General features: G+C 37.7%; 1 protein-coding gene and 1 pseudogene across 1 annotated transcript in view; both read right to left on the bottom strand.

Annotated features, from left to right (window-relative positions):
• Positions 1-850: 850 nt before the first annotated feature.
• Positions 851-5,536, bottom strand: LOC103001125 (glucose-6-phosphatase 3-like; annotated as a pseudogene).
• Positions 5,537-7,906: 2,370 nt separating this feature from the next.
• Positions 7,907-27,974, bottom strand: part of SAMSN1 (SAM domain, SH3 domain and nuclear localization signals 1) — a 127,904-nt gene continuing 107,836 nt past the window's right edge. Inside the window, 5 exon segments of the mRNA XM_057544862.1 lie at positions 7,907-8,739; positions 19,587-19,737; positions 21,671-21,877; positions 24,012-24,163; positions 26,473-26,603. Of these exon segments, the coding sequence (XP_057400845.1) occupies positions 8,537-8,739; positions 19,587-19,737; positions 21,671-21,877; positions 24,012-24,163; positions 26,473-26,603 (844 nt within the window). The 3' untranslated portion in view covers positions 7,907-8,536.

Here is a 27,974-nt window from a genome sequence, read left to right on the forward strand (position 1 = left end):
TAGTATGAATACCACTTCTTTAGTTATTTGACCAAAATTCATAACCACTCTTTGAATGTTTTTCTTATGTTTCTTTTTTTAAAGCATTTCTTTTATGGCTAGTTTCTTTCACAATATCACCTGATACTATATTCATTATCTTGACAAAATTTCTAGTAGCAATGCTGCTTCCTCAGTACAAAAGCATTAACTACCTTAGCCTCTGAGTAATCAGATATTTTTTTAAAAACCCACCTAGCTAGATTCTGAACCAGTTTGCAAGGCAGAACTAGAGACACAGATGTAGAGAACAAACGTATGGACACCATGGGGGAAAAGGAGGGGCGGTATGAATTGGGAGATTGAGATTAACATATATACACTAATATGTATAAAATAGATAGCTAATGAGAACTTGCTGTATAGCATGAGGAACTCAACTTTGCTGTACAGTAGAAACTAACACAACATTATAAAATAACTATACCCCAATTAAAAAAAAAAGTACCTAGGGGAAAAAAACCACATAGCTAAATGCCATCCAGACAGTTCATTATTCTGAACTTTATTCTGAACATTACTATACAGTTTGGTATAACAGTGTGCTTTTAAGTATCTGTAATCCGTACTGCTAAAGGAACACCGAAGTCTTCACTTTTTTACATAGTTTGTCTTCTTTTTTCCCAGAGCTGTGGAAGGGCTTTATTAGGGCTGCTCTGAGCTCCTCACAGCGTTACAGAAACCCACTGGTCTTGCTGTTGCCTTTGCTCTTTGGGGACTTGGGAGGGAAGGCAGGAGGAGGACCAGCCTTCCTGGGAGCGAGAAGGCCCTTATTTGGGGCTGAGACCAGGTGTTGGGAAAAGTAGAAAATTCAAGATGAGAGGGGCCTGTTGGGGGCTGGAGGGGATGGGGCTGCCTCCCAGATTCTGGAGGTCACGGAGTGTGGGCTTTGTGAGAGGGAGAGTGGCAGTAGGAGGCACCTAGGGTAGGAAGAGCGGATGGGTGGTGCTTCCTGGGTACTGAACGTGTGCACCAGCCAGGGCACGAGGACCAGGACCAGGCATGGCCAGAGGGTGTGCTTGAGGAAATTGAAGATGTAGAAAAGGCTGATCTGAGGGGGGTAGCCCAGCCGGTCCAGGGGGCCCAGCAGCCCCGTGGCCAGCACAAGGCAGGCTAGCTTCTAGCCGTGTCCCAGGTATGCCTGCCGCACCTGGGCACAGCAGGGGGAGTGAAGGGCAATGCCTAGACCCCTCAGGGCGGCCCCTGAGTCGCGGCTCAGAGAGGCAAAGGGCCGGCTGTCCAAGTGCACCCACTCAGGCCGCTCACACCACTTAGATGCCAGGTTGATAGAACAAGAAAGATCAAGGCCCAGTGTAAAGAGGGTCCAACAGATGAGGCTGGCACCCAGCAAGAGGGCCAGCGAGCTCAACCCATAGAAGCTTAGCTCCCACTCTATGGGCACCTGGGGGGGTGGTCATCAGCCAGCCCAGGACAGCACCAGTTATTAGGCCAGCCAACACCTGGTGAGGGAAATGTGCTAAGAGGAAGACCTGGGACAAGCCAACTGCCAGCAGGAAGGTGCAATAAGCCAAGCTAGGTATCACCCTCACCCAGCGGCTGTGGGTCCGAGTGGCCACCTGGGAAGAGATGGCCATCCTTATGGGCCAGAGAGCTGCTCCTGTGATCTTACAGTGTCCGGAAGGGCTGCCTAGACCAGTTTCACAAGAAGAGGGGAACCGGTGAACCTGGGCTGGAGCCTGGCTGTAGTACCCAGACTCATGGACCCACTAAAAGGGCTTGCCTCTGAACAGAAACCACATGAAGACAAGGTCAAGCCACTCGGTGATGAGGCTGATCTAGAGCTCTGCAATGCCCACCCAGCGAGAGGCCTAGTAGGCCGCGGGGAAGTAGAATGGAAAAAGGCTCTTGGGGTCGCCCAGAAAGTTGACCCAGAGCCACACGTTCTCTAATCAGGGCAGCTGGTTCTGCAGTGCCTCAGCCATCGCGATGCCCTTGCCCAGTGTGGACTCTGTGGCGACTAAGGGGCGGGCCCGGCCAGGGTTTGATCAGAGGGTTGGTGATGTGTCCAGGGTCCCTCCTTTGCTGCTGTGAAGATGGATATGTAATATCAAGGGCCAAGATTCCTTCCAGACTGGAGCTTTCTCCTCCAGCACCACTGCCTTCCTAGATATTTCAAGATCTCTTGGCGAGAAGGCTAGGGACAACCCCTGCTCCAGGCAATGAGGCATCCCAGGTCGGTGCTGAAGCAGGACCCTAAGTTTGCACACACAGCTGGCAAATCGGTCCACGCCTTCCTTCCCCAGCCCAAGACTCCCCTGCTTGAATTCATCTGCTGTTGATCTGGAGGCTGACAGATAAGCCTCTTGATTTTGATGAGTCGTCCCCAAAGGCTTGAGAATTCTTACACATAGCACAGTCAAAGTCACACTTCCTCCCAGGTCTAAGCTCGCCTTGCCCCTCCCCTTTCCATAGTTTGCCTTCTAATTATATTTGTCTAGTAAAATATTTAACCATTTCTTCCTGAATCATGGGTTCTAAGGTACAATAAAAATCCAAAGGGAAATATATTTGGTGTTATATAGAGAGACAGACTTTTTCCCAGAACATTTTCAGTGATTACTGCAGGAATGAATGAGTAAAGGTTTCAAGAATGAATAGTGGCAGAAAACCAACTTACTATTATACATAAGTCTCTGCAGCCCCCGGGTACAAGTACTTCTGTATCTCCTTTTGTTGATTTCTCTATTTTTTTTTATGAATATGCATATTGGGGAAAAAAGCTCCCATCTGCTCTCTTCTAGCTGATTCTATCACATTTTTGAGCTGTGCATCATTATGGAGCTTCAGAGAAAGATGATCCTTTACATTACATATGGATATAAAGGAGAGAAGGAGTTGATGAATTGCAAACAAGTATAATTTATATGGACAAAGTGTGCCAGAAGTGCTTTTCACCCCATTTTACTCTGCAAATGGAATGATTCCTGCCCATTCACTTGGCCTAGTGCCCAAGAACTCAGAGAGGAAAACCATGCCTTTAACCTGTGCATCAGGATTTCACCTCTTCCCTGTGAGGAAATGGTGCTTTGCACTCAGGCTCACCTGGGCCCCCAGAGGTCAAAAGAAATCTCTGAACATACTAATGTTACATTTTTTAGGTGCTTTTGTCTTGGCTTCTTAATTTTTAATATCACACAGACACATTGATACTCTGTGTATGTGAGAAGTTTGCGTGATGGAGTAGGAAAGGGGGAGTAATGAAAAGGTCATATTTTCCTGGTAGCCTCTCTCTGCTCTTTGATTTCCCATGATAGATGATTTGCCCAGATGCCCATAAACTTTGCAAATATTTAAGCCTTACATTTAGGGTATCTTCCTAAGGGCTTCTTTGTTGGCTATAGCACACTCGGCTGTGACTCTGTACTGTAAAGACCAGGGCCTAAGGTGCAATAATAACCCCAAACCTTTTATTTACTTAATATAGGCGTTCATTTATATATTTAATCATTTATTCTTCAAAAATGATTATCCCTATCATGTGCCAAGAGTGAGGAATCAGAGCTAAATACAATATAGCCTCTTCCTAAACTGCCAGGAGTAAACAAAGAAATATTCTGTCATGACAAAATGGTCATGAATCTGTAAAGTTCTGTTAAATCAGCTGACTCTCTCTCATTGCTGCTGGACAGCACATTTGTCTTAGCCCTCGGGCATTTGTGTCTGAAGAATTTCATATCGCTACAAAACCATGACAGTATTATGGTAGCATGTGCACTGCTTTGATTTTATGTTCAGATATCAGTTTTTATGCACATACTGCATGCATTGTGCTGGTGCTTTGAACACATTATCTCATTTAATTGACAAGATAACATGGAATATTAGTACTATAATTATATATATTTTGTAGAGGGAAAAAGCTAAGCTCAGAGAATAAGTGACCTACCCAAAGTCGCACAGTCCTCAAATCAGGATCTCCAGTCAATGTGTTTAGGTCAACACGGGTGTGATGAGATGAATTCAGTAGTAAGACAGGAGGTAGCATAAAGTGAGGGTTACTTCTGTCTTATTTCCATAGCCAAAAAACCTGGTCAAATTTAGAAACTGCTGTTCTTTTGCCTGTATTTAGTCCCTATTCATTTTGCTTTCAACCTTTCCATAATTTTAGCATGACTACCCACTTTTATGAAAGAGTACTTGAAGTCTGCATGCTGATGAGTTATACAATTTTCTTTATCGGTGGTGGGGAGATGGAAGTGGGTGTGTGTGTGGGGTGATGGAGTATCTAAAATTTCATCATATTATTTTTCTCAGAACTTATGCCTGTAACGGAAGTTTCTCAACATGAAATGTCATCAATTTGGCCTCACTCAGGAAGTTGCAAGGCACCTGACTGTAACCTCAGAGAATTGGACAGTGTCTAAAAGCTGAAAATTTTTAGCTCGCTGTCATTTTAGACGTTTCAAAAGTTATTTTATTTCTTAATGAATTCTTTTTACAATTTAATTGATTAAAAAAAGCTTCTGATAAAATAGCTCAGGGTGAAGATACATTCCTGTTTATATCAGCAATAGAATGGTGGGGGGGAGGAAACCAGAATTTAAATCATCTAATTTTTGCTCTTATCAAAAAAGTATTGTAAAGATTTTATCCATTTACCTGAAATAAAATTTCTCTAACCATGCATACTGTCACAACAAACGTGAATCTGTAAATATAGGCTATCCCTGGGATCAGAATAATCATTGCATTCCAGAACGGTTTTACAACCTTTCTAAACTGAGAGACTCAGGCTGGTTCCAGTGGAGAGGCTGTGGCGAGATTGTGATGCAGATTATCTGATCCAAAGCGTTTTTATGGCATAGTCTTGGGCAGCATATATATTCCATGTCTAAATATTGTTGAGTGATTAAATAAATGAGTGAGACTGGTTCTCTCACCAGGTTTCAGCCTAAGGCAGTGTAATCATCTGGTAAACATTAAAATGTCAATCCTTGAACCACCTTCACATCTACCCTTAAAAGACTCGGACTCGTGTCTCTCTCCCAGCCAATAGTGGAAGGTCTAAGTCTCTCAACTACCTCACAACCTTGGATGACCTATTTATTGCCTTTCCACTCCTCTTTATCCAGCTTTCCATGGTCAAGAGAAAAACCTAAGGAAGGTGAGGTTAGAGCTGCAGGGATTGAGTAGGTAAAGTAAAGGCAGCAGTGCTCCCAATATGTACTTCTGCTACAGTGTCCTTTTTTGGTGCTGTGCTCCATGATGGGGCCATCCCACCAGCAACTGCAACCTCAAGGTGTCTTCACTTTCCTCCTTTCTTCTCTCTTTGCATGAATCCAATTTCTCTTCCTCTGCTTCAGTCTCCTCAAGGCCTCTGCAGCACTTCTGCTCAAAAGTATTTCCCTAAATTCTTGATTGGTACCTTCATCTGGAAGGGATTGAAGTTGTGGCTGAGGATGTTTCACAGGTGAGATCCACCATTTTACAATCAGGAAGTTCGTTACATGCTTCCCAACTTACAATTTCCTTCCATCTTCATAAAGAAGCTATACTCTCTTGACCTCCCTGAGGCAGCAGGTTAATTAAAGTTTAAAAATTATGGTCAGTGGTTGTGCCGTGTCCAAGGAGGCCCTAGAATAATCTCTTTGAAGTAGTAGTCCTACCAGGAGTGGGTCCATGACGGAGCCAGCATATTGGAAATTTGAAATTGGAACATGATTTCCTGCTGTGGAGAGGGAAGAACAGAAAGAGACATGTGCTTTACTCCTGACCTGGGCACTACATCTGGGATTAACTCTCATGGATCTGGAAAAATATGCTAGAGATTAACAGTGTAATGTTGTCCCCCAGAATTTGAAATAACACTTTGTGTTTCCTGATTTTTCCTAAGGCGTTATGTTTTATTTATTTAAAAAAACTTTTAGGTCACTTTGGAAGGCATTTACCTATAGATTCAGTAGATTGATTTAAACATAAATATGGAATGTGTTGTATGGGAATAATCGTTATATTTAATGCCCTCCAGCAAACAATTCCTAAATGCCCACTCTGTACGTGGTATTACACCAGAGATTAAAAAGACTAAACAAATTAATCTCTGTCACAAGGAGATTACAGTCTCATGGAAGGGCAAGTGTCATAATAAATAAAGTATAACATGATAAGTGTTGTAACCAACAGAGGTACAAGTTGCTATGGAAACACAAAGAGGAGAACACCAAAAGGAATCATGGAAGGCTTCACAGAGTTAAGTGACTTTGGTGGTGAGTCTCAAGACAGAAAACAGAGGGTGGCTTCTGGATATAGAAAATAGCAGGAGCCACTCCAGGAAAATAAATAACATAAGAAAAGTTGCCAAGGGAATAGTGAATTCAGGGCATTGCAAGTAGATTATTTTGGCTGGAGAATGTAGAGTGAGAGTGGGAGAGGAAAGATATGACTCATAGGGTAGGTTAAAAATTGTTGGGAAGGATTTTCTATATCCCTGAAGGTTTAAATATTATACTAAAGACAATGAAAAGCCATCAAAAAATTTTAAGCTGGGAAGTATGTGATTTAATTTTGTATTAGAAGCTCATTCTGGAGATCATGTGGAGGATAGATTAGAAGGTAGGGCATTGATAGAATAAAAGTCAGTTGGAAAATTATTGCATCATTTCACACATGAGATTATGAGGTTCCAAAGCAAGACAGCAACTATGGGAATAGATAGAAAGCCATGAATATGAAAGCATTTCTAGAGGTAGGATCCATAGGGCTTGATTACTTATTGAATCTGTATGAAAAGGATACATGTAAGATGAAGCAAGAAATTATTTTCTGCTTTGGGTAACTGGCCGGAGGTTGGTACTGTTAAAGAGAGAGGTAGATTGGGAATAAAACAGGAGAGACAAATTTGCAGAGAAAATCAAGAATTTAGGTAAGTTGAGTTGAAGCTTCCTAGAGTGCAGTGGACTGAATTGTGCCTCCCCCCATCCCCTTAAATTCAGATGTTGAAGTTCTAAACCCCAGTGTATGGTATTTGGAGATGGGGTCTTTGGGAGATAATTAGGTTTAGATTAGGTCATGAGGGTGGAGACCACATGATGGGATTAATGCCCTTATAAAAAGAAATACTAGGGGCTTCCCTGGTGGCTCAGTGGTTGAGAATCTGCCTGACAATGCAGGGGACACAGGTTCGAGCCCTGGTCTGGGAAGATCCCACATGCCACAGAGCAACTGGGCCCATGAGCCACAACTACTGAGCCTGCGCGTCTGGAGCCTGTGCTCCGCAACAAGAGAGGCCGCGATAGTGAGAGGCCCGCGCACCGCGATGAAGAGTGGTCCCCACTTGCCACAACTAGAGAAAGCCCTCGCACAGAAACGAAGACTCAACACAGTCATAAATAAATAAATAAATAAATAAATAAATAAATAAATAAAGAACGTGAATTAAAAAAAAAAAAGAAATACTAGAGAGCTTGCTGTCTCTCTCTGCCATGTTGGAGGCTATCTGCAAGCCAGGAAGAGAGGTCTCACCAGAACCCAACCATGCTGGCAACTTGATCTTGGACTTCTATCTTCTGAAACTGTGAGAAGTAAATTTCTATTGTTTAAGCCACTCAGTCTATGGTGTTTTGTTATGGCAGCCTGAGGTAATACATACAAGTATTCAGGAAGTTGGATAACACAGATCTGGGGTTCAGGAGAGAGGCTGAGGTGAGGTAATTGATTTGGAAATTGTATATATATTTATATATATATATATATATATATATATATATATAAAAGTGAGAACTGACTATAAAACCTTGTCTGGTAGGAGATATTTTGTCTAAAGTTCTAAGATGAATATACTTTAAGTAACACTAGTCTGGAAAATACCAAATGCATATAGTTCTTTTTATTATTAAAATTAGGGTATTTCAAAATTAAAAATATTTACACTTAAAGATGAAAAATCTGTACAATTATTAAAATTAGTTTTACTAAATCAGAATTGACAATATATCATTATCTATACTTTCATACAGATAACAATGAAGAAATCGACAAAAAATAATTACTAAAACTCCAATGTGGATCAGGATAAAATGTCTCCAATATTAACTCACACTTTGCTTGGACAATTAGTTAAACAGACACATGCTCTGTTACTATTCATTCAACGATATACACAAATTCAAAACTGGCAGGTATAAAAAAAGGAAGGTTTTTTTTTTTTTTTTTTTTTTTGCAGAATCATTTTGCACTTATAAAATAAAGCCAAATAAGGCTTATGTCGCACATACCAAAAACTTACGCTATCCTTTTTCTGATACAGGTAAGTGAAATATTAACACATAGCATTTAAAATGATAAATATATATATTATTTACAATAATTTGGAATATTAGAGATATGAGCTTTTATGTACAATCATTCCTATTAAAACATTTTAACTTCAGGTTGTATCTGCAAATACTTCCCTTCCTCTCCTTTTTGATCTTTTATTGATAGTTCAAGAAGAGTTAAAATAGAACACATTTGTAGATGTGAAGTTGATAATATGTATTCAGTCGCTTGGCTCTGTGATAGTAATCTTCTGTACCATGTCGGACAGATTTTCAGACTCCAGATCTTCTTTACCATTATCTGAATTTTCTGATGAGATATAACAACCAGAGTCCCTTGGGCAGTCATCTAACTGTGACTTATTTAAGGAGATGTCTGGGCTTAAGGATAGGGACACGGATTCATTTTCTTGCTCCTGAATAGCTGTAAATGGAAAAGAGGGCAGCAGTTAGGCAAAGCCAAGAAAAGTTTTGTTCATATACTCATTCATCTTTGAGCTATTTTAACTGTTCCAAACTTGACTTCATTACAATAGAAAATTCTGTAAGTAAACAATATGTTTGTTTATTATAAAAGAGTTGTTTGAACTCAAGTATTCAAACCACTGTTTTCTTAGAAGACAAAGTTTTCCCTTTGTTGCTCACTTGCAGTTTCATGGAGTTCATGTGAATAGCTTACATAAGTGAAGATCAATATGGACTCTCATTTTACATTAATAACAAGTTGCCAGAGAAAGCAGATTGCATCCACAGTGTGACTGATGCCTTGTCCAAATACTCCTTAAAGTAACATTAGAAGAAGTCATTTGTAGTTTAAATGTACAATCCAAGTCAATAGTGATCTTCGCGAACAATTCTAGAATCATGATAATGTGGATTAATGAATAAAAAATCACTATGAGCAACAATATACAATAGGATTTCAATAACCTGGAATTTAACTAATAAAACTTAAGAGTATCCAGAATTTTCCTATGTTTGCATTCATCAGAAAAGTAGACATAGAAACCAAGCTACTTTTATTTTTTTAACTTTTTTGGCTGTGCCACATGGCTTGCGGGATATTAGTTCCCCCACCAAGGATTGAACCCAGGCCATGGCAGTGAAAGTACCGCACCGAGTCCTAAGCACTGAACCTCCAGGGAATTCCCCAGGTTGCTTTTAGATAGAAACACTATGTCCATTGAATCTGCCTTTTATAGTTTGTCTGCTACATCATTGTTTATAGTTCTGAATAACAATTATTTATATTCAGAGTGGTAATTCTGTGTCATCAAGGCAGTATTCTGGATTCAACAGGCATTATCTTTTTAGAAAAAAAAATAACAGCGATGTAACGAAAGATATTTCTAAAGAACCTAAGCAGCCCTATAGTTTTACTCTCCTCAAGAATATTAAGCATCAGTGTTCTCATTTTCAATGTGAAGTTTCTTTCTTTGCATTGCCTGACACCAGTAAACACATGTTTCTCTGTATCATGAGATGGGTTTCAAGGAAAGGAGATGGCTCTTAGGCTACCACCTCTCAGCTGTATCAGCATGTCTTGCTATTTCCCCTTCTAACCTTGGGGCTTCTCCACTTTGGACATTTGAATAGCCCTACATTGGAAGAACATACATTTCAGGGTAGATTAAGACCTCTGCCTTCAGAGGCTATGCACTTCATCCCCTTCCAGTGAGAATAAAGTAAATCCAAACTTCAAAATCCTTGGAAGAAGGAAATTGTGTAATTGTATAATTTTCCTCAATAGACTCTTAAGTAATTTATCTTTTGGAAATCTACCCTTTATCTTGTCTACACATCTCCTGCTTTTAAATGCATTTTCTAGGCTTCAGATATCTTGCCAACATTAGTTTATGGTCCACTGTGTATCCAATTGTTATCAACCTCTATTACAAGAGAGAATTAAGCCCTGGTGCCTCAACATCCTTGTACGTAATGAATTAAGTTCTCGTCAATGTATCTACAATGGTACTAGTTATGTACCTTTCATGGAGGAATTGAGAAAAGAGTCACTTAAATTATTTTCTGTATTCTGTGGTTTATATGGGAAACACAAGTTGAGAAAGGTTGGAAAAAATGATAAAAATTTCTTAGTCCACTCATTTTCAAAATGAATCATAACAGTTCTTTTAACCTTTTCCTCAAAGTTTTCATTTGCAACGATGAAACCACATTTATGCCATTCTTCTTAATCTTCTCCACATTTGTCACAACTTTATTTAACTGTGGACTCAAGTAGCACAAATTTAAGTCTAGTGATGTTATAACTAGTTCTAGGTATAAGGACCTTTAACTTAATATACACCTATTGTGCTTGTTATTTTAAAATGTTAGCTATCATGAAGCATTTTCTCTTTATTAGTTATAATGACCTTCAGGTTTGGGGGAATCTACTTAATACTGGCTAGTCTTTATGAGTATCAGTCATTCATTTTTGTTTCCAAGCCCTTCATTTATGAAAAGGCAGCACTGAAATGGGACCTCATTCTTTAAGGAAAAGCTTTCTCCTCTTCCTTTGCTTTTCGGTCTTACGGCCACTGAAATGAAAGAGCCAGCTCTGTGTTCCATTAGCCAAATGTTTCCGGAAAAGGCCAGAGGAATCAGTCTTTTTGCAACACTTCCTGCCACATCAGCAGTGATCTCCATATTTGGAATGTGCTCCTCTTAGTCAGAATGGCTGTGGGGATAAGGCTGTATTTCCCCAGTTTATATTTGGGCCCATTACCTCAACACAAAATTGAAAGAACTGAGTTCCTACCCACAGACTGACATCCTAAACATTTGGACTTGGCATAATGAAAACTGCTCCCAACACCGTGTTCTATTTAGGTTGATTACTGATGGTGGGGCTCTCTTCAAGACATAAAACTTAGGTTTAAAGAACTCTGATTTCCAAAATTAGCTCTTTTCCTTTCAAAAAATAGATACTTAGTTTGTGATTTCATCCTCAGAAGCCACTATACATTCACCTCAAAGAGTAACAAAGTAAACAAACAATAAATCTAACTTTAAACAGAGAATGTGTTATTTTAAAAAATATTAGTAATAAAATGTATTTGTTTTTATTTCCACCTGAGAAATGCTGTATCACGTTTTCCAAATTCTAGGAATGGTTTGTTTTCAATACAGGTTATTTATTGTAGAAACCTTTCATCTGCAATTTTTACGGAAAAAGGAAATAGTTTCTCAGTATGGAAGTTATGCAGCACAGTAATTTACAGAACAGCAGTAATTTGCTAAATGATTTCCTAATGAAATGAAAACATGACTATGTCTCCTCAAAAGCTTCCCACCAGGCTTGCAGTAATTTTAGGCAGGTGATCAGCTGGAGCCCCTCAACTGTAACTATAAAAAGAAAAGGCAGGTCAGTAAATTATATTATGGAAATGAAGACTATCTAGCATTCAGTTTTTGTATTTGGAGGGTCAAGATTTTCCTCTTCTTGTTTTTTTTTTTCATCTTGACACTAATGACTTAGAGATTGGCACAAACCTAGGTCTTCTGCTATGGGTGGTTTTTCCAGCAGAGGAGGTGAATTCACACTAATACCTCCACATGTTCTTTCTAAGTCATTTAGTCCCTTCATGTGGCCATGAAGCCGAATAAAGCTAACCGACCTACCTAGAAATTGAAACTATAACCTTCATCAATTTTGTCCCATGGTCCAATCATCTGAGCTAACCAGGCAAGTAACACACTGGAATAAGAAACAGTTTGCCTACAAAATTACAGACTTGCTGTAGGATATCTGAGTGCATCTTTTTATACCAAAATATTTCTGATAATACGTTAAGTTAAAAAATTATTATATATAATTTTTCTATTATTAAAATTATGTAAAAACATAGAGATATATAATTCACAAATGAAAGTGTTAAAATTTTAGATAGAGTTCCTCTATATTTCTGGATCATATACGTTTTATATTTTATTTTAATAAAATACAAAAAAAATAACATGGTACCATTTTTAAATAAAGCCCGTGAATGGTTTGCAAATATCCCCAAAGCTGTACATTTAAAAAATCTGGGTATATTGGAGAATTAGTAAATAATTTGAAAAAGGGTATATCTTATTGCTACCAGCTAACAGCAGGCATAATAGGAGTACAGAAAGCAGCCCCAAACAGTCTGTACTTCATGTAATAAAAATAAAATAATTATGTTAAGAAAAAATTATTTAGGAGATATTTTGTCATAAAGAACTAATTTGAATACTAAAATACTTTATTTCTTACCAAAATTTTTATGGAATTGTATAAAGCCCATGGTTCAACATAAGATAGTCATCAATGGAGATAAAAAGTGGCATGGGATTAGAACATAAGAAAGCTAATATAATTATTCATAAAATAATTAGGCAATCTCAATTATAAAAAATAGGCAATCTCAATTATACTAAACATGAAGGAAGCTTTAAGGAAATCAGACTAGATTCCTATTGCTGGGAAAAAGTTCTCATGCCCTAAGGAGAAAAATCTGCCCTATATTCATGTATTAGAAAGTTAAAGATTTAATAAAAAATGTAAACTACTAGTTTTTGCTTGACTTTCCCAGTTTTCTTTACCCAAATATTCCAGATTTTGACTTTACTATCTTGTTTTCCTTAGGTATGAAGCCTCTGTTCTTTAGGCCAAGTACAATATTATAAAGTAATGCAATCCGGAGGGCACTGGAAAATAGCTGGCCAATGAAAGTGCTCCATAAACAATGTGTTTAATAAAAAGAATGTAATATTTAGATTAATTAAAGGAAATATGAACTAAAGAAGATCAGGTAAGAAATTTGTTGAAATTCAAATGAAGATACCTCTTGGGTCTTTGTATTATCCTCCTCTTTTCCTCTAGCCTGGTACCATCTCCAAAGAGGAAAAACTGGGCTTAAATCACATGTTAGGATGGCTCAAAATCTCATCCTCATTGGTAGCTCCACATGAGTCACTCAAACCAAAACTCAAGCACTCTCCAGATAACTGTGGCTGTATTTATTTGTCCAGAGGTAGCATTGTCCATGGAGAAACATTCAGTAGGCAACATGGTGTAACTCTTAACTATTCCTTATTCTATCTGTCCTTAAATTACCTGAATATTTTAATTTTCTATTTAGTGACTATTTGGTATTTATTTCACTTGAATACCTACCCACCTTTTGGAAAAACAACAAGAACAAACTGAAAACAGGAATGTCTTCACGGGAAGCCAACCAGTTGCTGTTTTCCCGAGGCCATGAGAGAATATGGAGTTGAAATGACTCTCACTCTGTTTGCAGACCTCTCTTTGCATCCTAGCATTATAGTCTCCTCTCTAATGAGATGTACATCTTTTCACTTACACTCACAACAACTTCCATTCCACTCTGCTGGCTCCTTCAGTAGGGTAGAGGCACACTCACTCAAGATCCAATCACTCAGCACCGACAGGGACAGCACCATTAGGCTGCCACTTCACTCAAGCACACAGCTCCATCAGAGGCTTTGGTCCCAGGAAATATTTACCCGTGGTTGAGTTGTTGTCACATTGGACTATTTTGATAATGACCAAATAATATTAAAGACTATTATTCTATTGCTAAAGTAGGGGCCTTGGAAAATCAATATCATATTTCTTACAGATTAAATTAATCTTGTTTACTTGACATGGTGAAAAAATAACCTAACTTCATTATTTTAAAATGTATTGTTATTTGGCAAAAATAACATTACCTTGCATATTACTGATCTACAATTTGCTTTTACCACTTTTTAATATGTTTCGGACATCTTCATGTCAGTATGCATTTCATTCTCCTAATATTTTCCTACTATTTTATTGTTCACATACATCTTAATTTATTATAACAAATTAATTACTGATGGAAGTTCACATTGGTTTTAGTTTTTAATGAAACTCCTAGTAGTTTAGCTAGTGTTTTTATGCATTTGTAGAAATTAATCAAATTCCTAAAACTGGAGCTTCTGCATAAAAAATTATGCACATTTTAAACTTTGACAGTTTTTACATTATCTCCTTCTAGAAAGGTACTCATTTACACACTTGCACACTCACGTGCACACATGGTTAGAGTACACATAAAACGAATCTTGACAACACATATCAGCACCCACCTGCCCGTTACAAAAACTTTTGTGTGTAAAGTGGGATTGCAGGGGACTTTAAGTTTTATAAACAGAAGAAAGTTTTGCTCACTATTTGCAGATCTCTTCACTCCCTCATTCAACATGTATGCATTCTACAAGGCATCTGTTATCCATCCACTCAATGCGAAGTGTGGTGCTAGGGGCTTTGGGAAGGTACATGGTAATAGAGAATTCGGTCTTGTTTGGCCAGGGTAAACACTACAAAGCCATGCCTAGTACACAATCACAGTGCAATATAAAAACAAGTACAGGAATGCCCTACATGTACAGACATTTTAAGTGACTGAGGTGAAAATTCTATGAACTCTTTCCTCTGGAGATTGTTCTCTGGTTGAAGTACAAAATGTTTCTATTTCATTTTATTGTTCTTTGTATTATACAGAATACGGCATCTAACATAATTTCAATCTTAGGGGGTAAAACCAAAAAAATCTGAAATAAGTAAATTTCATAAAGCAAAATTTCTATGACTAGAAATAGATATTAAAGGCATATTTATAAATACATAAATGTAAATTGCCTGGGTGCCTTCTCTGTCTCTGTGGATAGTTAGCATATATTTTCTTAAAGGCCGCACATTTCTTGAATCTAGATCCAAATCATATGGCAAGTGGGTTGGAAACGCCAGGCACGCATGTCAGGGGCTAATGCACCAGGCTACCCTGGCACACTGTCAGGCTGACTGCTGGACTGCTGCTTGGCATAGCTACAAGCCTCCCCTGCTGGCAGCTCATGTTCCAGGCTCCTGGCTGGGCCTTGCCATTTGCCCTGTATCGTTTGGGGCAGGGAGGCAGGCAGGAAGACACAACTGGGGATAGCTGAGCAATGAGGGGCTGCTGTGACCACAGCTGGTGCTGACAGCCTGGCACACAACCCCCCCTCCCCCTTCCTCCTCACTGAACACTGCAAACAAAGGTTGCACGTAGTAAGCTCCAATATGTTATAGACACATTCTAGTATAGTTTGTTTATTCTGTTACTAAGTGGTTTTTGGTTTTCAATTTAAATTTTAATTATCCCTCTGTTATGGGGAAAACAAGATATTTCCATCACCTGTTTTCCCCAAGGACAATAGTACACATTCTCATAGACACACTTTTAAGACACATCAAAGTGCTTCTAAATGTAGGCAAAGAGAAACAAGTTCGGAATAAAAAGAGCTGTTTAACAATAAACAGCAGTTACCTATCTTATTATTTTAAAGAGCCATTTCTCAGCAAGGCAAAGGGGTTTTGAAGGTTGTGTTTATGGAAAAACACACACACATATATTCTCTATTCTCTTTTTTCCTTGCTGGGAATATTTATTCAAAGTGAACAAACAATTTTAAAATTCAGAAGATAAATAGAGAAAATCTAATGTGCACAAAATAAACAGATTCTGCTCTTCTGTTCCTTCAAGAGCCGAGTACTTCACCCTAATTTTTCTTCTCCTTCTAACCTCATCTAGATTCCCAGCTGAAGGAGCCAGTAGCCTAATTCTGCTCAGTTCTAATGCAACAGGAGAACAAATTCAGAATATCTCTCTCTGTACTGGTCTTGCCTGGGATTGCAGAACCCAAAGTCGTTATTCTACTCCAGAGGTAATATTGTGATCAGCCCTAACACCACTCGCCAGCCCTACTGTCAGCTTCTTGGAGAAGCATCTTTACCTCCTGTCAAGTAGTGACCTAAAAAAGTTTAATTCGGTTAACATTTTCAAGGTCAGAGTGGGTACAATGCTATCTATTTTGGCCTAAGAGAACAGGGAAATTGCTTGCTCTAAGTCTTAGATTTCTGTTTGTCCCTGTTCCATCCCCCATCCTCTTGGTCCCTCTAGATGTATTAAAGGCTCACATGGAGCTTGTGGTCTTTTCTACCTAATCTCAAAGCTTTAACTCCTGCCCTCAAAACAGGGGCCCACTCTGCTCAATTTTTATATTGAATGATAAGCAAAGCAAAACTTTCCAGTTTCCAACCTAAGAAGCAATGAAACTCTAAACTAGGAATTTATTGACATTCCCCAAACTGACATTATTCAGTGATCAAAGTAAAATGCATACATAAAATCCTGGCCAATTTGCATACCCCATTCTTACACCCACCAAAAAAGCTAACTATTTTTAACCTATGACTATGACATGCATTTGTTTTTAATAACGTCTCAGTTTTATACAACCACACATTCAAGGTCTTTATCATTCAAGGTACATGAAGGTTGTGCATTTAATCTTTAGCATGGTTGTAGAAGATATGATTCACAGAGTAGAGACTAGATAAAAATAAGCATGCAGCAGCGTGGTGCCGAATCATCAGAACTCACCATCTTATCAACAAATAGAAGTCATTCTTCTTTATTTCTTGAGCAAAGCAGTTTCATATAAGATAAATAGCTTTCAGTCAGAATAGCCTAACATGCAATATGCATCTTTTTGACATGTATATTCTAATACTACTTTAGACCGGTAAGATTAAAGGAAGAAAAATCTCAGGGTTGTGTGTTGACAACAAACACAGGTCGAATCTACATTTTGTCCATTTTTCATCTCCCAGAATTTGGCTCAGTGTGTGTATGTTTGTACATTACTGGATATTATTAAATGATCAACCTCTAGTGACCTTCAAGTACTGTTTTCTGAAGTTTTATAAAGAGAAATAATTCAGGGAATTTTTACTTTTTTAGGTCAAACATGGAAAGTCACATCATGCTTTGGAGATACTGTCTTTTGTTTTCAGAGACCAGGGCATAGCAGAATGTGTTTCTAATAGATTTAGGAGACTGGGTTCTAGGTATGTGACCTTGAGAAGGCTACTTAACTACTCTAGTTTTAGTTTCCCCATCTTGTATAGGAAGAATTTGGGTCAGACGGTTTTTAAAATTATACCTAGTTCTAATATGATATCATCCATAAATTATTATTCTTTTGTTAACATAGAAAGTAGATGGGTGATGAGGGAGGCCTTCAGTGGCCCATGCCTTTGGCACTGGACTGAGCTTCCCTCTGTGGGTCTCTGCTGAGCACACTTGTATGGCTGAAAGCCCTGTTTCCCATGGCTCTCTGGCCCCTTCCATTCACAAATCTTGTTTCAATGAGGCCATAGTAGCCTTTCACCTTTCAGGGCGTCATGCTGTCGCAAAGTTTCCGTTCTCACTTAAATATTAACTTCCACTTTCTGAGATGGAAAACTGAACTGAAGCTCTTGGGAAAATTGACCAAGTAGAAAACTTGAATTTTCAAATAGTCACTGTTCTATTCATATTTACCAGTTTGTATGTGTGGAAGAAAGAACTTGGATCTTTAGAGTAGACTGCCTTTGAATAAAACTCCAACTCTGCTACTAATCTAGCTGTTTGGCCTCTTTGAAATTCATCTCTGAAATATGCTCTCATCTATAAAATGGGCAAAATACCTACATGGATGTTATTGTAGACAAAAAGCAATTATTTACAAGTGCTCAAAAAATACTCTTCTTCCTCCCTCTACTTCAGCATCAGCTTATTTTGGAGAGTATTGACAATGACACTGAAAATGATCAATTACAAGAAATCTACAGAATCCATTTCTCAGCGTAACATTGCTTAGTGAGGATCCATGTTCTGAAATGACGAGATGTGAAAGAAACTGCCTCATTTCCTGTGAAGATACTGTTACACCAGTTTACACTGATCAGTTTTGTTTTGGCTTGTACTTTTGAGGAAATAGGCTACTTTCTTACGTTTGACCTCTGTCTGCCTCTGTGACCCGATTCCCCTCTCTTCTGCATCTCCTAGCCTCCACAACTTCAAAGAATGCATACAAACTCCTAGGCCAAAGGACGAAATCAATTCTGTGGGTGTCAAATTAGTGATGCATGTGAAAACTCTTTGAAAAGGATGAGGATCTATGCAAACTCAAGACAGTAAGTAAGGATTAAGTAAGATACAGTTTCTTAAAATGTAAATTAATTCTCACTAGATAAAAGGCCAGTGTATAATACCCATGTGCAGTTCAACTATGCCATTTTGTGAGGCATATGAGGGAGGATATAGGAAAGCTCACGAAGGGACAGTCAGGAGACCTGGGTCCTAAATAGAACTTTCCTCTTTACTCTCAAGCTGGGCTGTGTAAGAAAGTATAACATAGCATCACAAACACTGGTGCTAGCTTTCTAATTCACTAAGTGCGTGAGCTTGGACAAGTTGCTTATCTTCTCAATTTCTCATTATAAAAATAGGGATGATACTAGCTCACAGAGTTGTGGAGAGCATTAAAGAAGAAAATAAATGTAAAGATCTTGGCTCAAAGTTTTAGTCAGAGAACATGTTCAAAGAATAATTAATGATTATTATTAATATTACTTGTGAAAGAGAAGGTTGGATCAGATGATCTAAGTTCTTTTTCTCCTTTAAAATTAGACACCTTTCCCCCTATTTTCTAACAAAATACTCCTTGCAGAGTTTGGCACTCCCTGAGCTCAGAGTTTTGGGAGCCTGGCCAGATTTAATAAGAAGAATGCTCAGATTGGGCAGTTGTAAAAACAAAAGCTATCCCATCTTTACAAATCCAGTTAGTGTAGCCAATATTCAAGGGAATCTACATGTGTTACTCCATCTTTAGTTTATACTTACAAATACAGAGAACCATCTCAGATAATAAAAGTAAGTGCTGAATATTTTTGCAAGCTATTATAGCATTTTGAAAGACTACTGTAAACACTTACAAGATGTGACTCTATGGTAATGAAACAAATTTTCTTGTGTGGCGTGAAGGCTCATTAGCTCAGAGCCATGCTCTGTGCTGTTCTACAGAAGTTGCATATGACATTTCTCACTAATGGCTCATGCTGTCACTAAATATTTGTTTCTAACTCCCTCAGTTTTTGGGAATGTGGACATCCACTTGTGTGTAAATTAATAGCTCTGCAGAATTTAAATGAGGTATCCAGAAAAGCCCTTTTGTTTTCTGAATCCAGTAAGGAAAAAAAAGGCCCTCTTTCTAATGATATATTTGACCAGAGTTGTTGTTTCCAAATGTATAAGAAAATACTTATTTTATTAGAAAGAATGCTTTATATGATTCTCAGTAAATAAAACTGGGGCTTTGTTTTTAATGATCTTACTGTTTACATTAAACTGTGATTCTAAGCTAGGGAGAAGAGTAGGTGTGCATACTTACTTTCTTCATCAAGAAGATTTTCAGCAGCTGATAGTAACCTCATCCTATCTTCTGGGTTTTTAATGTTTAATTCAATGAGATGACTCTCTTTTATATCCTTTAAATCTTCTAGGGTCTCGTAACCATTGAGCAAAAGTGTTGAGGTGTATTCCTATGGGAAGAAAAGATATGTATAATATAAGCTAGCCAGATTCAAATATTTTATTTTTAGTTCTCTTTAGATTTAAAAATAAAGTGTAGGAATGCATGGAAACCAAAGGTGCCAACAGAACTTTTGCTTAACTTTATTTTATTTGTACTAGTTTTCCACATATGAAATAGGGGGCATTTAAACAGTATGTTGTACAGTTCTCACCTTCTGGAAGGACAAATGTAAAGAAGAAATGACTACCTTAAGCTATACAATGCTAAATCATGGATCAATTAAATAGCTGGATCATTCATCCCATTTGGCAATTTTTCACTTCTCAAATAGTGAAATTGACAAAGCTAGTATGTTATTAAGTCTATCAATAAAATGCCTCTAATACAGTATATTATAATAATATTTCTGGATCTATAACTTTTCTTGTTTGCTTGGTTGCAAAATCATCTACCCTCATTAACTTCTTGGAGTAGGTTAAAAAATGAATTTGAAACAGACCCAATTTATATAAAAAAGTATACTTAGCATTTTGGTTGAAAGGCATTATAGAAACCTAAGGAATCTCAGACTTTCTATTTATTTAAAAGCTTTCATTAAGCATGAAAGCACTGTGGTTGGGAAAAGTATTGTTTCCGTTTCTTATCATGTATATTTTGCCCATCATTTGCATCAATATAAATTAGTTTAAAATTCATAGGCTTCTGATTTCAAAGTCTGTTATGTTATTTATGTAACTTCTGTTCTCTCTAACAATAGAAATGCAAAGTGAATTTGAATGCTTTTCAACTTTCTCAGATATTCCTCCCATTTTACTTGATCATAATTTCAATATCCTTATTTTAGTTACTAAAATTGAGTAAGAGGAGGTATAAAAGTTTTAAGTAATCAGAAAGAACTTATTACTAGCCCTTTATTTATTTTTAAAAATGGGAAAGAAGGAGTAGCAATTCAACTGTCTTAAAAATGATGTGTCCTAGAAGGAGCACTGAGTTAGAACAGAAAAAAAAAAAAAAAAAATCCCATCCTGATGTAATTAACTGTGGGTTCTTGAGTAAGGTATTTCACTTCCTTAGACTTTGGTTTTTTCATAGGTCACAGAACAAACAAGTAGCTGAAGCAGGATTCAAACTTGTGCTTCCTCCAAGGAGTACCCCATTTGGTGGACACGAATAGCAATATTGAAAGGCCTATGTAATGTGTCTACAGACAAGAATGCAACTAGATAATTCAGGAAAAACAGTTAAGGAAAGATTAATTGGCTATTGTCTTGATGAATTTTGAAAACTGTCAAAGTACTGCTGTGTTAATTTTCGAAATGGATTGCAAAACAGTAAATTGAGTGAGGCTAGGCATATTGTATGTACATGCCATTTAACAACATAGATATTTCATAAAAATTTTTCTCATGTAACAAGAAGATAATTGGATTTTAAATATAGACAACACAGTTTTCTTAACACAATCATTATGAGGGCTTAATGATCACTGCTTCCTAACAAATTACTTTAAAAACAATTAATTTAGTTATCTTCTCTTGACTTGCTTTTGATCTCTGCTCTATAGAAAATACAATTTTCTTTTCATTTCTCCTTTCAATTCTCTGAATCTTTACCTTCACTCTTTACATTCTCTTTATCATTCTCATTACATGTTTTCTCTGGGCCTTTTATTCTCCCAAGTATATTTCATTTTTCACTGCACTTTCTCAACCTAATCTCTACTGCGACTGCTAAGTACCATTAGAGTTTAGTCCAAAGGATGTTATATCAAGATCTGTCCTCGCATAATAAAAGTAATAAAGGGTATATATAAACTGTTTTTGGAAAACAGATTTTCCCTTTCTGTAAGTCATGTATTTTTTAACTACACAAACACTGACCCATTCTCAATTACTCCATCCATATGCCACCAAAATCAAACAGGCCATAGGTTTGCTAACCTGAAGGTGAATTCTCTCTAAGAACTCCTGCAGAGTCTTAGGTTTTTCTTTTCCACTCCTTCTGTGTGCCTTTATTTTCTTGGGGGCTGCTTCTTCTTCTGAGATGACATCCACATAAATAAATTTGAAGTTTCCCACCTTATTGTTCAACATTCCTGTCCACATCCCCATTGGCGTTTTGCAGATAATGTCTATGATATCTCCTTTCTAAAGACAAAGAAATATACAAATTAGATTTCAAAGAACTCTGGTGTTCATGACAATTGGTAGAAAGAATGGAATCATTGAAAATTAGAATAATGAGGGCATTACACTAAGGGTGTTTAGAGTTAAAAATAAATCTAAGAGGAAATTTCTTTTAAAAGTTTAAGGAAACTATTTACTAGTAATATTGAAGAAAACCCCAACATGCTTGAAGAAAGGCTCCTAAATGTATTTGATGATATGTTTATGTTTCTGGTATCATATCAACTTATCAACTTATATTTGTAGAGCATCCTATAGTTTACAAAACACTTTTGCATTCATTAAGTCATTTTATGCCCACAACACACCTCTTAGATATATATGCGAGGTGTCATTATTACTCTAAATATTACAGAAAAAGAAATGGAAGCATTAAATAATTTCCCAAGAGCTTACAGGAAGTTAGTGGCAGAACCAGAACTCAAGCCTAAGTTGTTTGAACTCAAAAATAATGCTCTTTTTATTTATCCTGTCAAAACAATATATATGTAGCAAAGCTCAAGCTATCATTCCTGGAGGGGGTCCCAAGTAAGGAAGGGGAAGAAAGACAAGTCTATGACTGTGTCTATGCTTCTAGTTCATCTGAAAAATTCATCTACAGTGTGAAATAAATCCACCTCAAGTATTGTATGCATCTAAAATAATGAAAATGTTCAGAACTTTGTACATAGCAAATATGTAACAAAAGTATATATGCACTAAGGATAAATTAAGCTAATTATCCTAGATTAATTAATAATTAATTACTAATTACTTATTTAACACTTAGGTTGAGCTCCACAGCAAAGTTTGGATTGAAGTATGAATGAAATGCATTGGGATAGACAAACCAGTTGGTCTGTCTCTTTATTCACATCTAAGACTAAGACTGCAGGAGTTATTGGCAAGAGTAGAAAACTCCACAGGGTATTTTTTTGTAAAAAGAGTTGATTTCTATGCAAATACAGTGTCTACATTTGTGTCATAGTTACTCCTTTGAGACTTACAGCTTTCTACCTCAGAGATGACATTATAGATTCTGATATTTTTGCCATTTTAGGGGTCTACCCTCAAACAAAGCATTAAGTCTGCTACTAAAAATATTTTTTTCTGCTGCTCTGTGAATGTGTATTCTTCCATCTAAAACATGGATTTTATTTGTAATAGTAGAATTCAATGTGATTAAAAGATCTGGTCTTTCCGATTTATGATAGTCTGCCCTTCAGACCCTATGAGCTGTTCGCCTAGTTTTTCCTGTCTTTAACTATAGGGAATCAAATCCTAGGCTGGATGGGATCAGCTAAGCAGACCTAGAAAATCCCCAGAAGCTCTGGGGGAAGTTTCAAAGTATGGCAGTCCTATGCTACAGCCTTCTTATTATCCTTTAAACTTGTAAAAAAATATACATTACAGGTAAGCCCACAGATCACAAGCAAAAATCCAATTTCATTTCAGATAAGACCCTGGATGGTGAACAACAGTATTCAATACCCAGTGTGTCTGTGGGATTCCTTATTGTGTCCTACTCGAGCTCCACAAATGTCCCCTTAGGCAGCACAAACGGTGGTGCAACCTTTGTGTTGTGAAGCCCTCACAGCAAAAGAAAATGAACAAAGAGGATAAGAATAAAAAAAGGGAATTCAGGAGGGAATATCACTGAGAGAAAGTTGTCAGGTTACTCATGCCATTTGCAAGTATTGACTTAAGTATTGAAGTTGCCTGGCCAAGTCAGGTTCCCAAAGCGTTTGCTCTGCTGGGCTCTTGCCTGATATTTCCATTTTCTCTCCCTCTCCTTGGCTTCAGGTAGAACTGGGCACCTCCAGCAACTTGTGAGGATTTGGGTTTTCAGAAAAATGTAGACAATTCCTTCTTCCCGAATAAGCTCAGATTCTACATTATGTGCATAATGCAACTTTTGCAAATAGCCTCAAAACACTGATCCCCCTACTCTACCTCTCATGTTTTGTCTGAACTCCTGTCATAGCGCACTAGTCCCCAGTTCTCCTATTGGGAAGAACGCGCTCACCCCCAGTTCCCCATACTTGCACTTCCTGAGAAAGATCATACACCCAGCCCTAGACAAACCATACAGAATGCCGCTATGATGTGCACACACCTTGATTTTGAGGGAGTCAGTGTCATAAGGGCTCGGTGTGAAACTGGTATGTACGCGGGCACGGCCACAGAATGGTCCAGAGTAGGGGCCATCATCATCGAGTCGAAAGCTGTCCCGGTTACTTGTACCATCTGAACAGCTTGTTATTCCACCTGATAAAGGCAAAGCAGAGGTTAATAGTTCTCACTGAAGGTTCATAACATTCTGAACCATCACCTGGACATAACAACTAAGCAGGAATAATGCCGAAGCACTGGATGCCAGCCTCCTGAGGCGGCTCTAAGTGACCGATCCCTGTTTCTGCCTCCCAGTCATTTTCCACCAGGGACTTCTGTCCTCTGAGCCATTTCTGATCTTTCTCCAGTCAACCTGACCATTCTTTCCTCTACCACCAACCCAAACACTCTTACTTCAGTCTCTATCATCTGATCCAGTAGCACAGTGCTTTGAGCATTGGATACTTGCTAAAGAGGCAGACAGAATAGACTTGATTCCCTGTACAAGCCAGATAATTAATTTTGTACATGTAAACAAAGGCAGGAACCTATAGCGACAGTTTGATCTTTGTGTGCTATTGATCAGGAATGGTCAAAGCATAAGACCACAAGCTTCCCTACAACTTATCACAATGTAGCAAAAATAGTCTCAGACTTCCTGTTGTGTACCAAAAGCCATTTTGAGGCAACATCTCTGTGTATAAAAGGTAGCATTTTTGCTTGTTGCGTGAGCGTCAGGGAAAGAGGAAGTGTGTTCCAATGTCTGTACTCCTAAACTGTTGAAAATTGTTCTAAACTGGGCTTTTTAAACGGCTCCAAATCCTTGCTCTCTGGTCCTCTTCCTTTCTGATTTTGAACCTCAAGGGGGGAAAAAAAGAGATTCCATTTTTCCTGCCTGCCTGGGGGCAAGAATGGCTCCCAGTGGAAGTAACTCTGAGTCTCCCTCCTGCTCTCACTTGTCACCTCACTTTTTCCTTCAGTGTGGCCTTTCAGTGCTCTGCTTCATGAGGGAACAGCCCCAGTATCTCTGCCATTCTTTCAAATAAGTATAGAAATAAGAGAAAGAGCCTTAGCGATTCTCCATTTTTTTTTTTTTTTTAAATATGGACTGGTGTAAAAGAAAGGTGAGTTGAATCTAGTCACAGAAATTAAGTTGTTTATGATAACAGCTAAGTAGACCCCCATCTCCTCACACCCTCCCTTCCATGACCACGCCAGTCCCTGGCTTTTCATGGTGTATTCAAGTTATAAAATTCTACCCATATTTGGCATTACACATTTGAATTTTAAAACTTCCAGCAGAAATGAATATTAATGAAATCTGAATTTCACACATGCAAAAATATATCCCTCAAATGCTTCTGTATTAGCTTTTTCTTCACAAAATAACTGTTCTACAGCCAGTAGGAAAGTAGGAATAAAATTCAGGATATTTGCAGCATCTGGTCTTTGTGATCCATCTTCAGATAACAGAAGCAGTTGATTTTAAATGAAATGGAAAATAAACTTTGCAAAAAACATTTAAAAGCCCTGAAAAGATTAGAGGGATGAGTAACAGTGTGCATATAAAAAAATTATAAGGCACCTTGTAGTATTAGTAGTTGCATTCAAATATTGTAGCAGGACATGTGACTGAAGCCTGAGTGACTTCTTTGGTAGAAACAATGTTTTTAGAAAATTCTTATTGAACACATGCTGATTCCTTTTTGTCACTAATTGGTGATATTCCTACTATTTAGTATTTACATGCTACTTCACTCTTTACCGGCTAATGCTGAATGGAAACCTAAAATGTAAACGTTAGAACTGATGCAGATGTCCTGCTCTTTTCAGAATATTTCAGGAAAAAAAGGAAAGGAAAGGAAGGAAAACGTGACAGAGGGCAGGACAGGGAAGGAATAAAGAAAAAATGAAAAAATGAAAGAAAACAAAAGAAAGAAAGAAAAAAGGAAGAAAGAAAGGAAGGAAGGGAGGGAAGGAGGGAGGGAGGAGGTAGGGAGAGAGGGAAGGAAGAAAGGAAGGAAGAGAAAAGGAAAGGAAGGAGTATGTGGAGGGGGGAAGAAAGGGAATGAAAAAGAGAAAACAGGATTTTAGTTTCCTGAATACTTCAAGTCATTTAAAAAATTTGGACTCAAAATAATATTAGTTCTCCCCAGCACACTTTATTGTAGGGATTCTGATTTAATCGTGCAGTATGATCTTTTGAGGCATATCCCCAAGAGCCTTGCTGACCACAGTGCTAAAAGTTTCAAAATAATCCATAATTCTAATATATTACATATTATTTTAGACAATAGCATTGCTATAGATTCAACACATCCTACATTTTCACTATTTCTCTTATCATGTAGTTGGAACCTTGGTGAAATTTTGACAAACAAGCCCAAGAGAAATAAATCTGTTGTTTTAATTAACTTAACCCAGATCTCCCATCTAGACTCTTGTCACTTATTTTATAGCTTTACTTGATGAGCTCCGTGCACTGTAGAGACTGTCCATGGAGTCACTGGCTTTGAGGGAGCTCTTCTCTGTATGGGTTCCAATCGTGGGATCACTGTTCCGATAAGGGAAGGCATCCTCTCCATCTTCCCCCATCCTTCAGAAAATCATATCAGAGGTTAAATGCAAAGAACTGATTTCCTTGGAGACTTTCACTGTGTGCATTGATTTAACAAACAAGACATATTTTAGCAATAAAATACTTAGGAATACATCAGCATAAAATATGAGTGTCATGAATCTTTAGCTCAATTTCAAGCATAACATTTTGTGGTATAGTGGGAAAAATTCTTTAGATGAAACAGCCCACATTTTGGAATTTAACTGAAATTATAAAGTTTATTTTTGTAGTTAGGATGAATATCGTATCAAGACTATTTAATCAGAAATGCTAGATTTATTAACATCTGTGCTTTATCTGTTAAAGCACTTTTATTTCTTCATGTTCTCCTTTTCATCTATTTACCACCGTTACTAATCCTTTGAGATCTGATATTACCAGTTTAAACTCTGCATAGTTGCTTCGTGTCAGTTATTTGCACCCTACCAGACCACTAGATATGAATAAAAACATACACACTTTGCAATTCTAAAGCAAAGCTTATCTAAGAAGCTTTACAAATCTCATATGGTGCTTGCCACCTAGTCAAGTGAAAAGCACATCTTGCATAAAATTAGGAAAGACAGACAATTTCAAAAGAAATTACATCTGCTTGAAAACATCTCAAATGTTTTCCATGTTTAGATAGTTTCAACAAAGCCTATGAATTTCTTAATATTTATCAAAATATGATTCAATATTCCTCATTTTTGAGCATTTCTAAACATTTGGTAAAACTTCAGACTATACATATGATATATGCTCAGTTTGATTCTCTGCTTTTATCCATTCTTTTATTCATTTGTTCAGTCATTCGACACAAGTTTGTAGAACACCTTCTAAGTACCTGGCATTGTTTTGGGAACTGGAGATATCATGGGAAACAATATACAGGGTCCTATCTTTAATGAGGTACATTTTAGTTTGTCAGGCTGTGTGTGTGTGTGTGTGTGTGTGTGTGTGTGTGTGTTTGTAGTGTTTGGGGAGGTTTGTCTAAACAAAGTGAGGAAGACAATTTCAGAGAATAATAAGTGCTATGAAGGAAATAAAACTGGGTGATGTGAGAGGATTAGCTACTCGGATTAGGGTTGAAGGAAGGCTGACTGATTTAGAGGGAATAGCCTCCAAAGACCTCCTCCATAAGGTAATAGAGTCTCTGAATTCTTGACCTGAATGATAAGAAGATGTGACTTATATGAAGATTTGGAGACAGTTTTCCAAGCAAAAGAAATAGCAAGAACAAAATAACTAAACTCAGAATTAGCTTGGGTTATGCAGGGGAAAACAACAAGGCCAGGGTAGCTGGAGCTGAGTGAGAGCAAGGAGAGTATTAGGATGTGAGCTCAGAGAAGTAGACTGGAGCCAGCT

This window comes from Balaenoptera acutorostrata, chromosome 4 (genome assembly GCF_949987535.1).
Source record: "Balaenoptera acutorostrata chromosome 4, mBalAcu1.1, whole genome shotgun sequence".
Classification (NCBI taxonomy): domain Eukaryota; kingdom Metazoa; phylum Chordata; class Mammalia; order Artiodactyla; family Balaenopteridae; genus Balaenoptera; species Balaenoptera acutorostrata.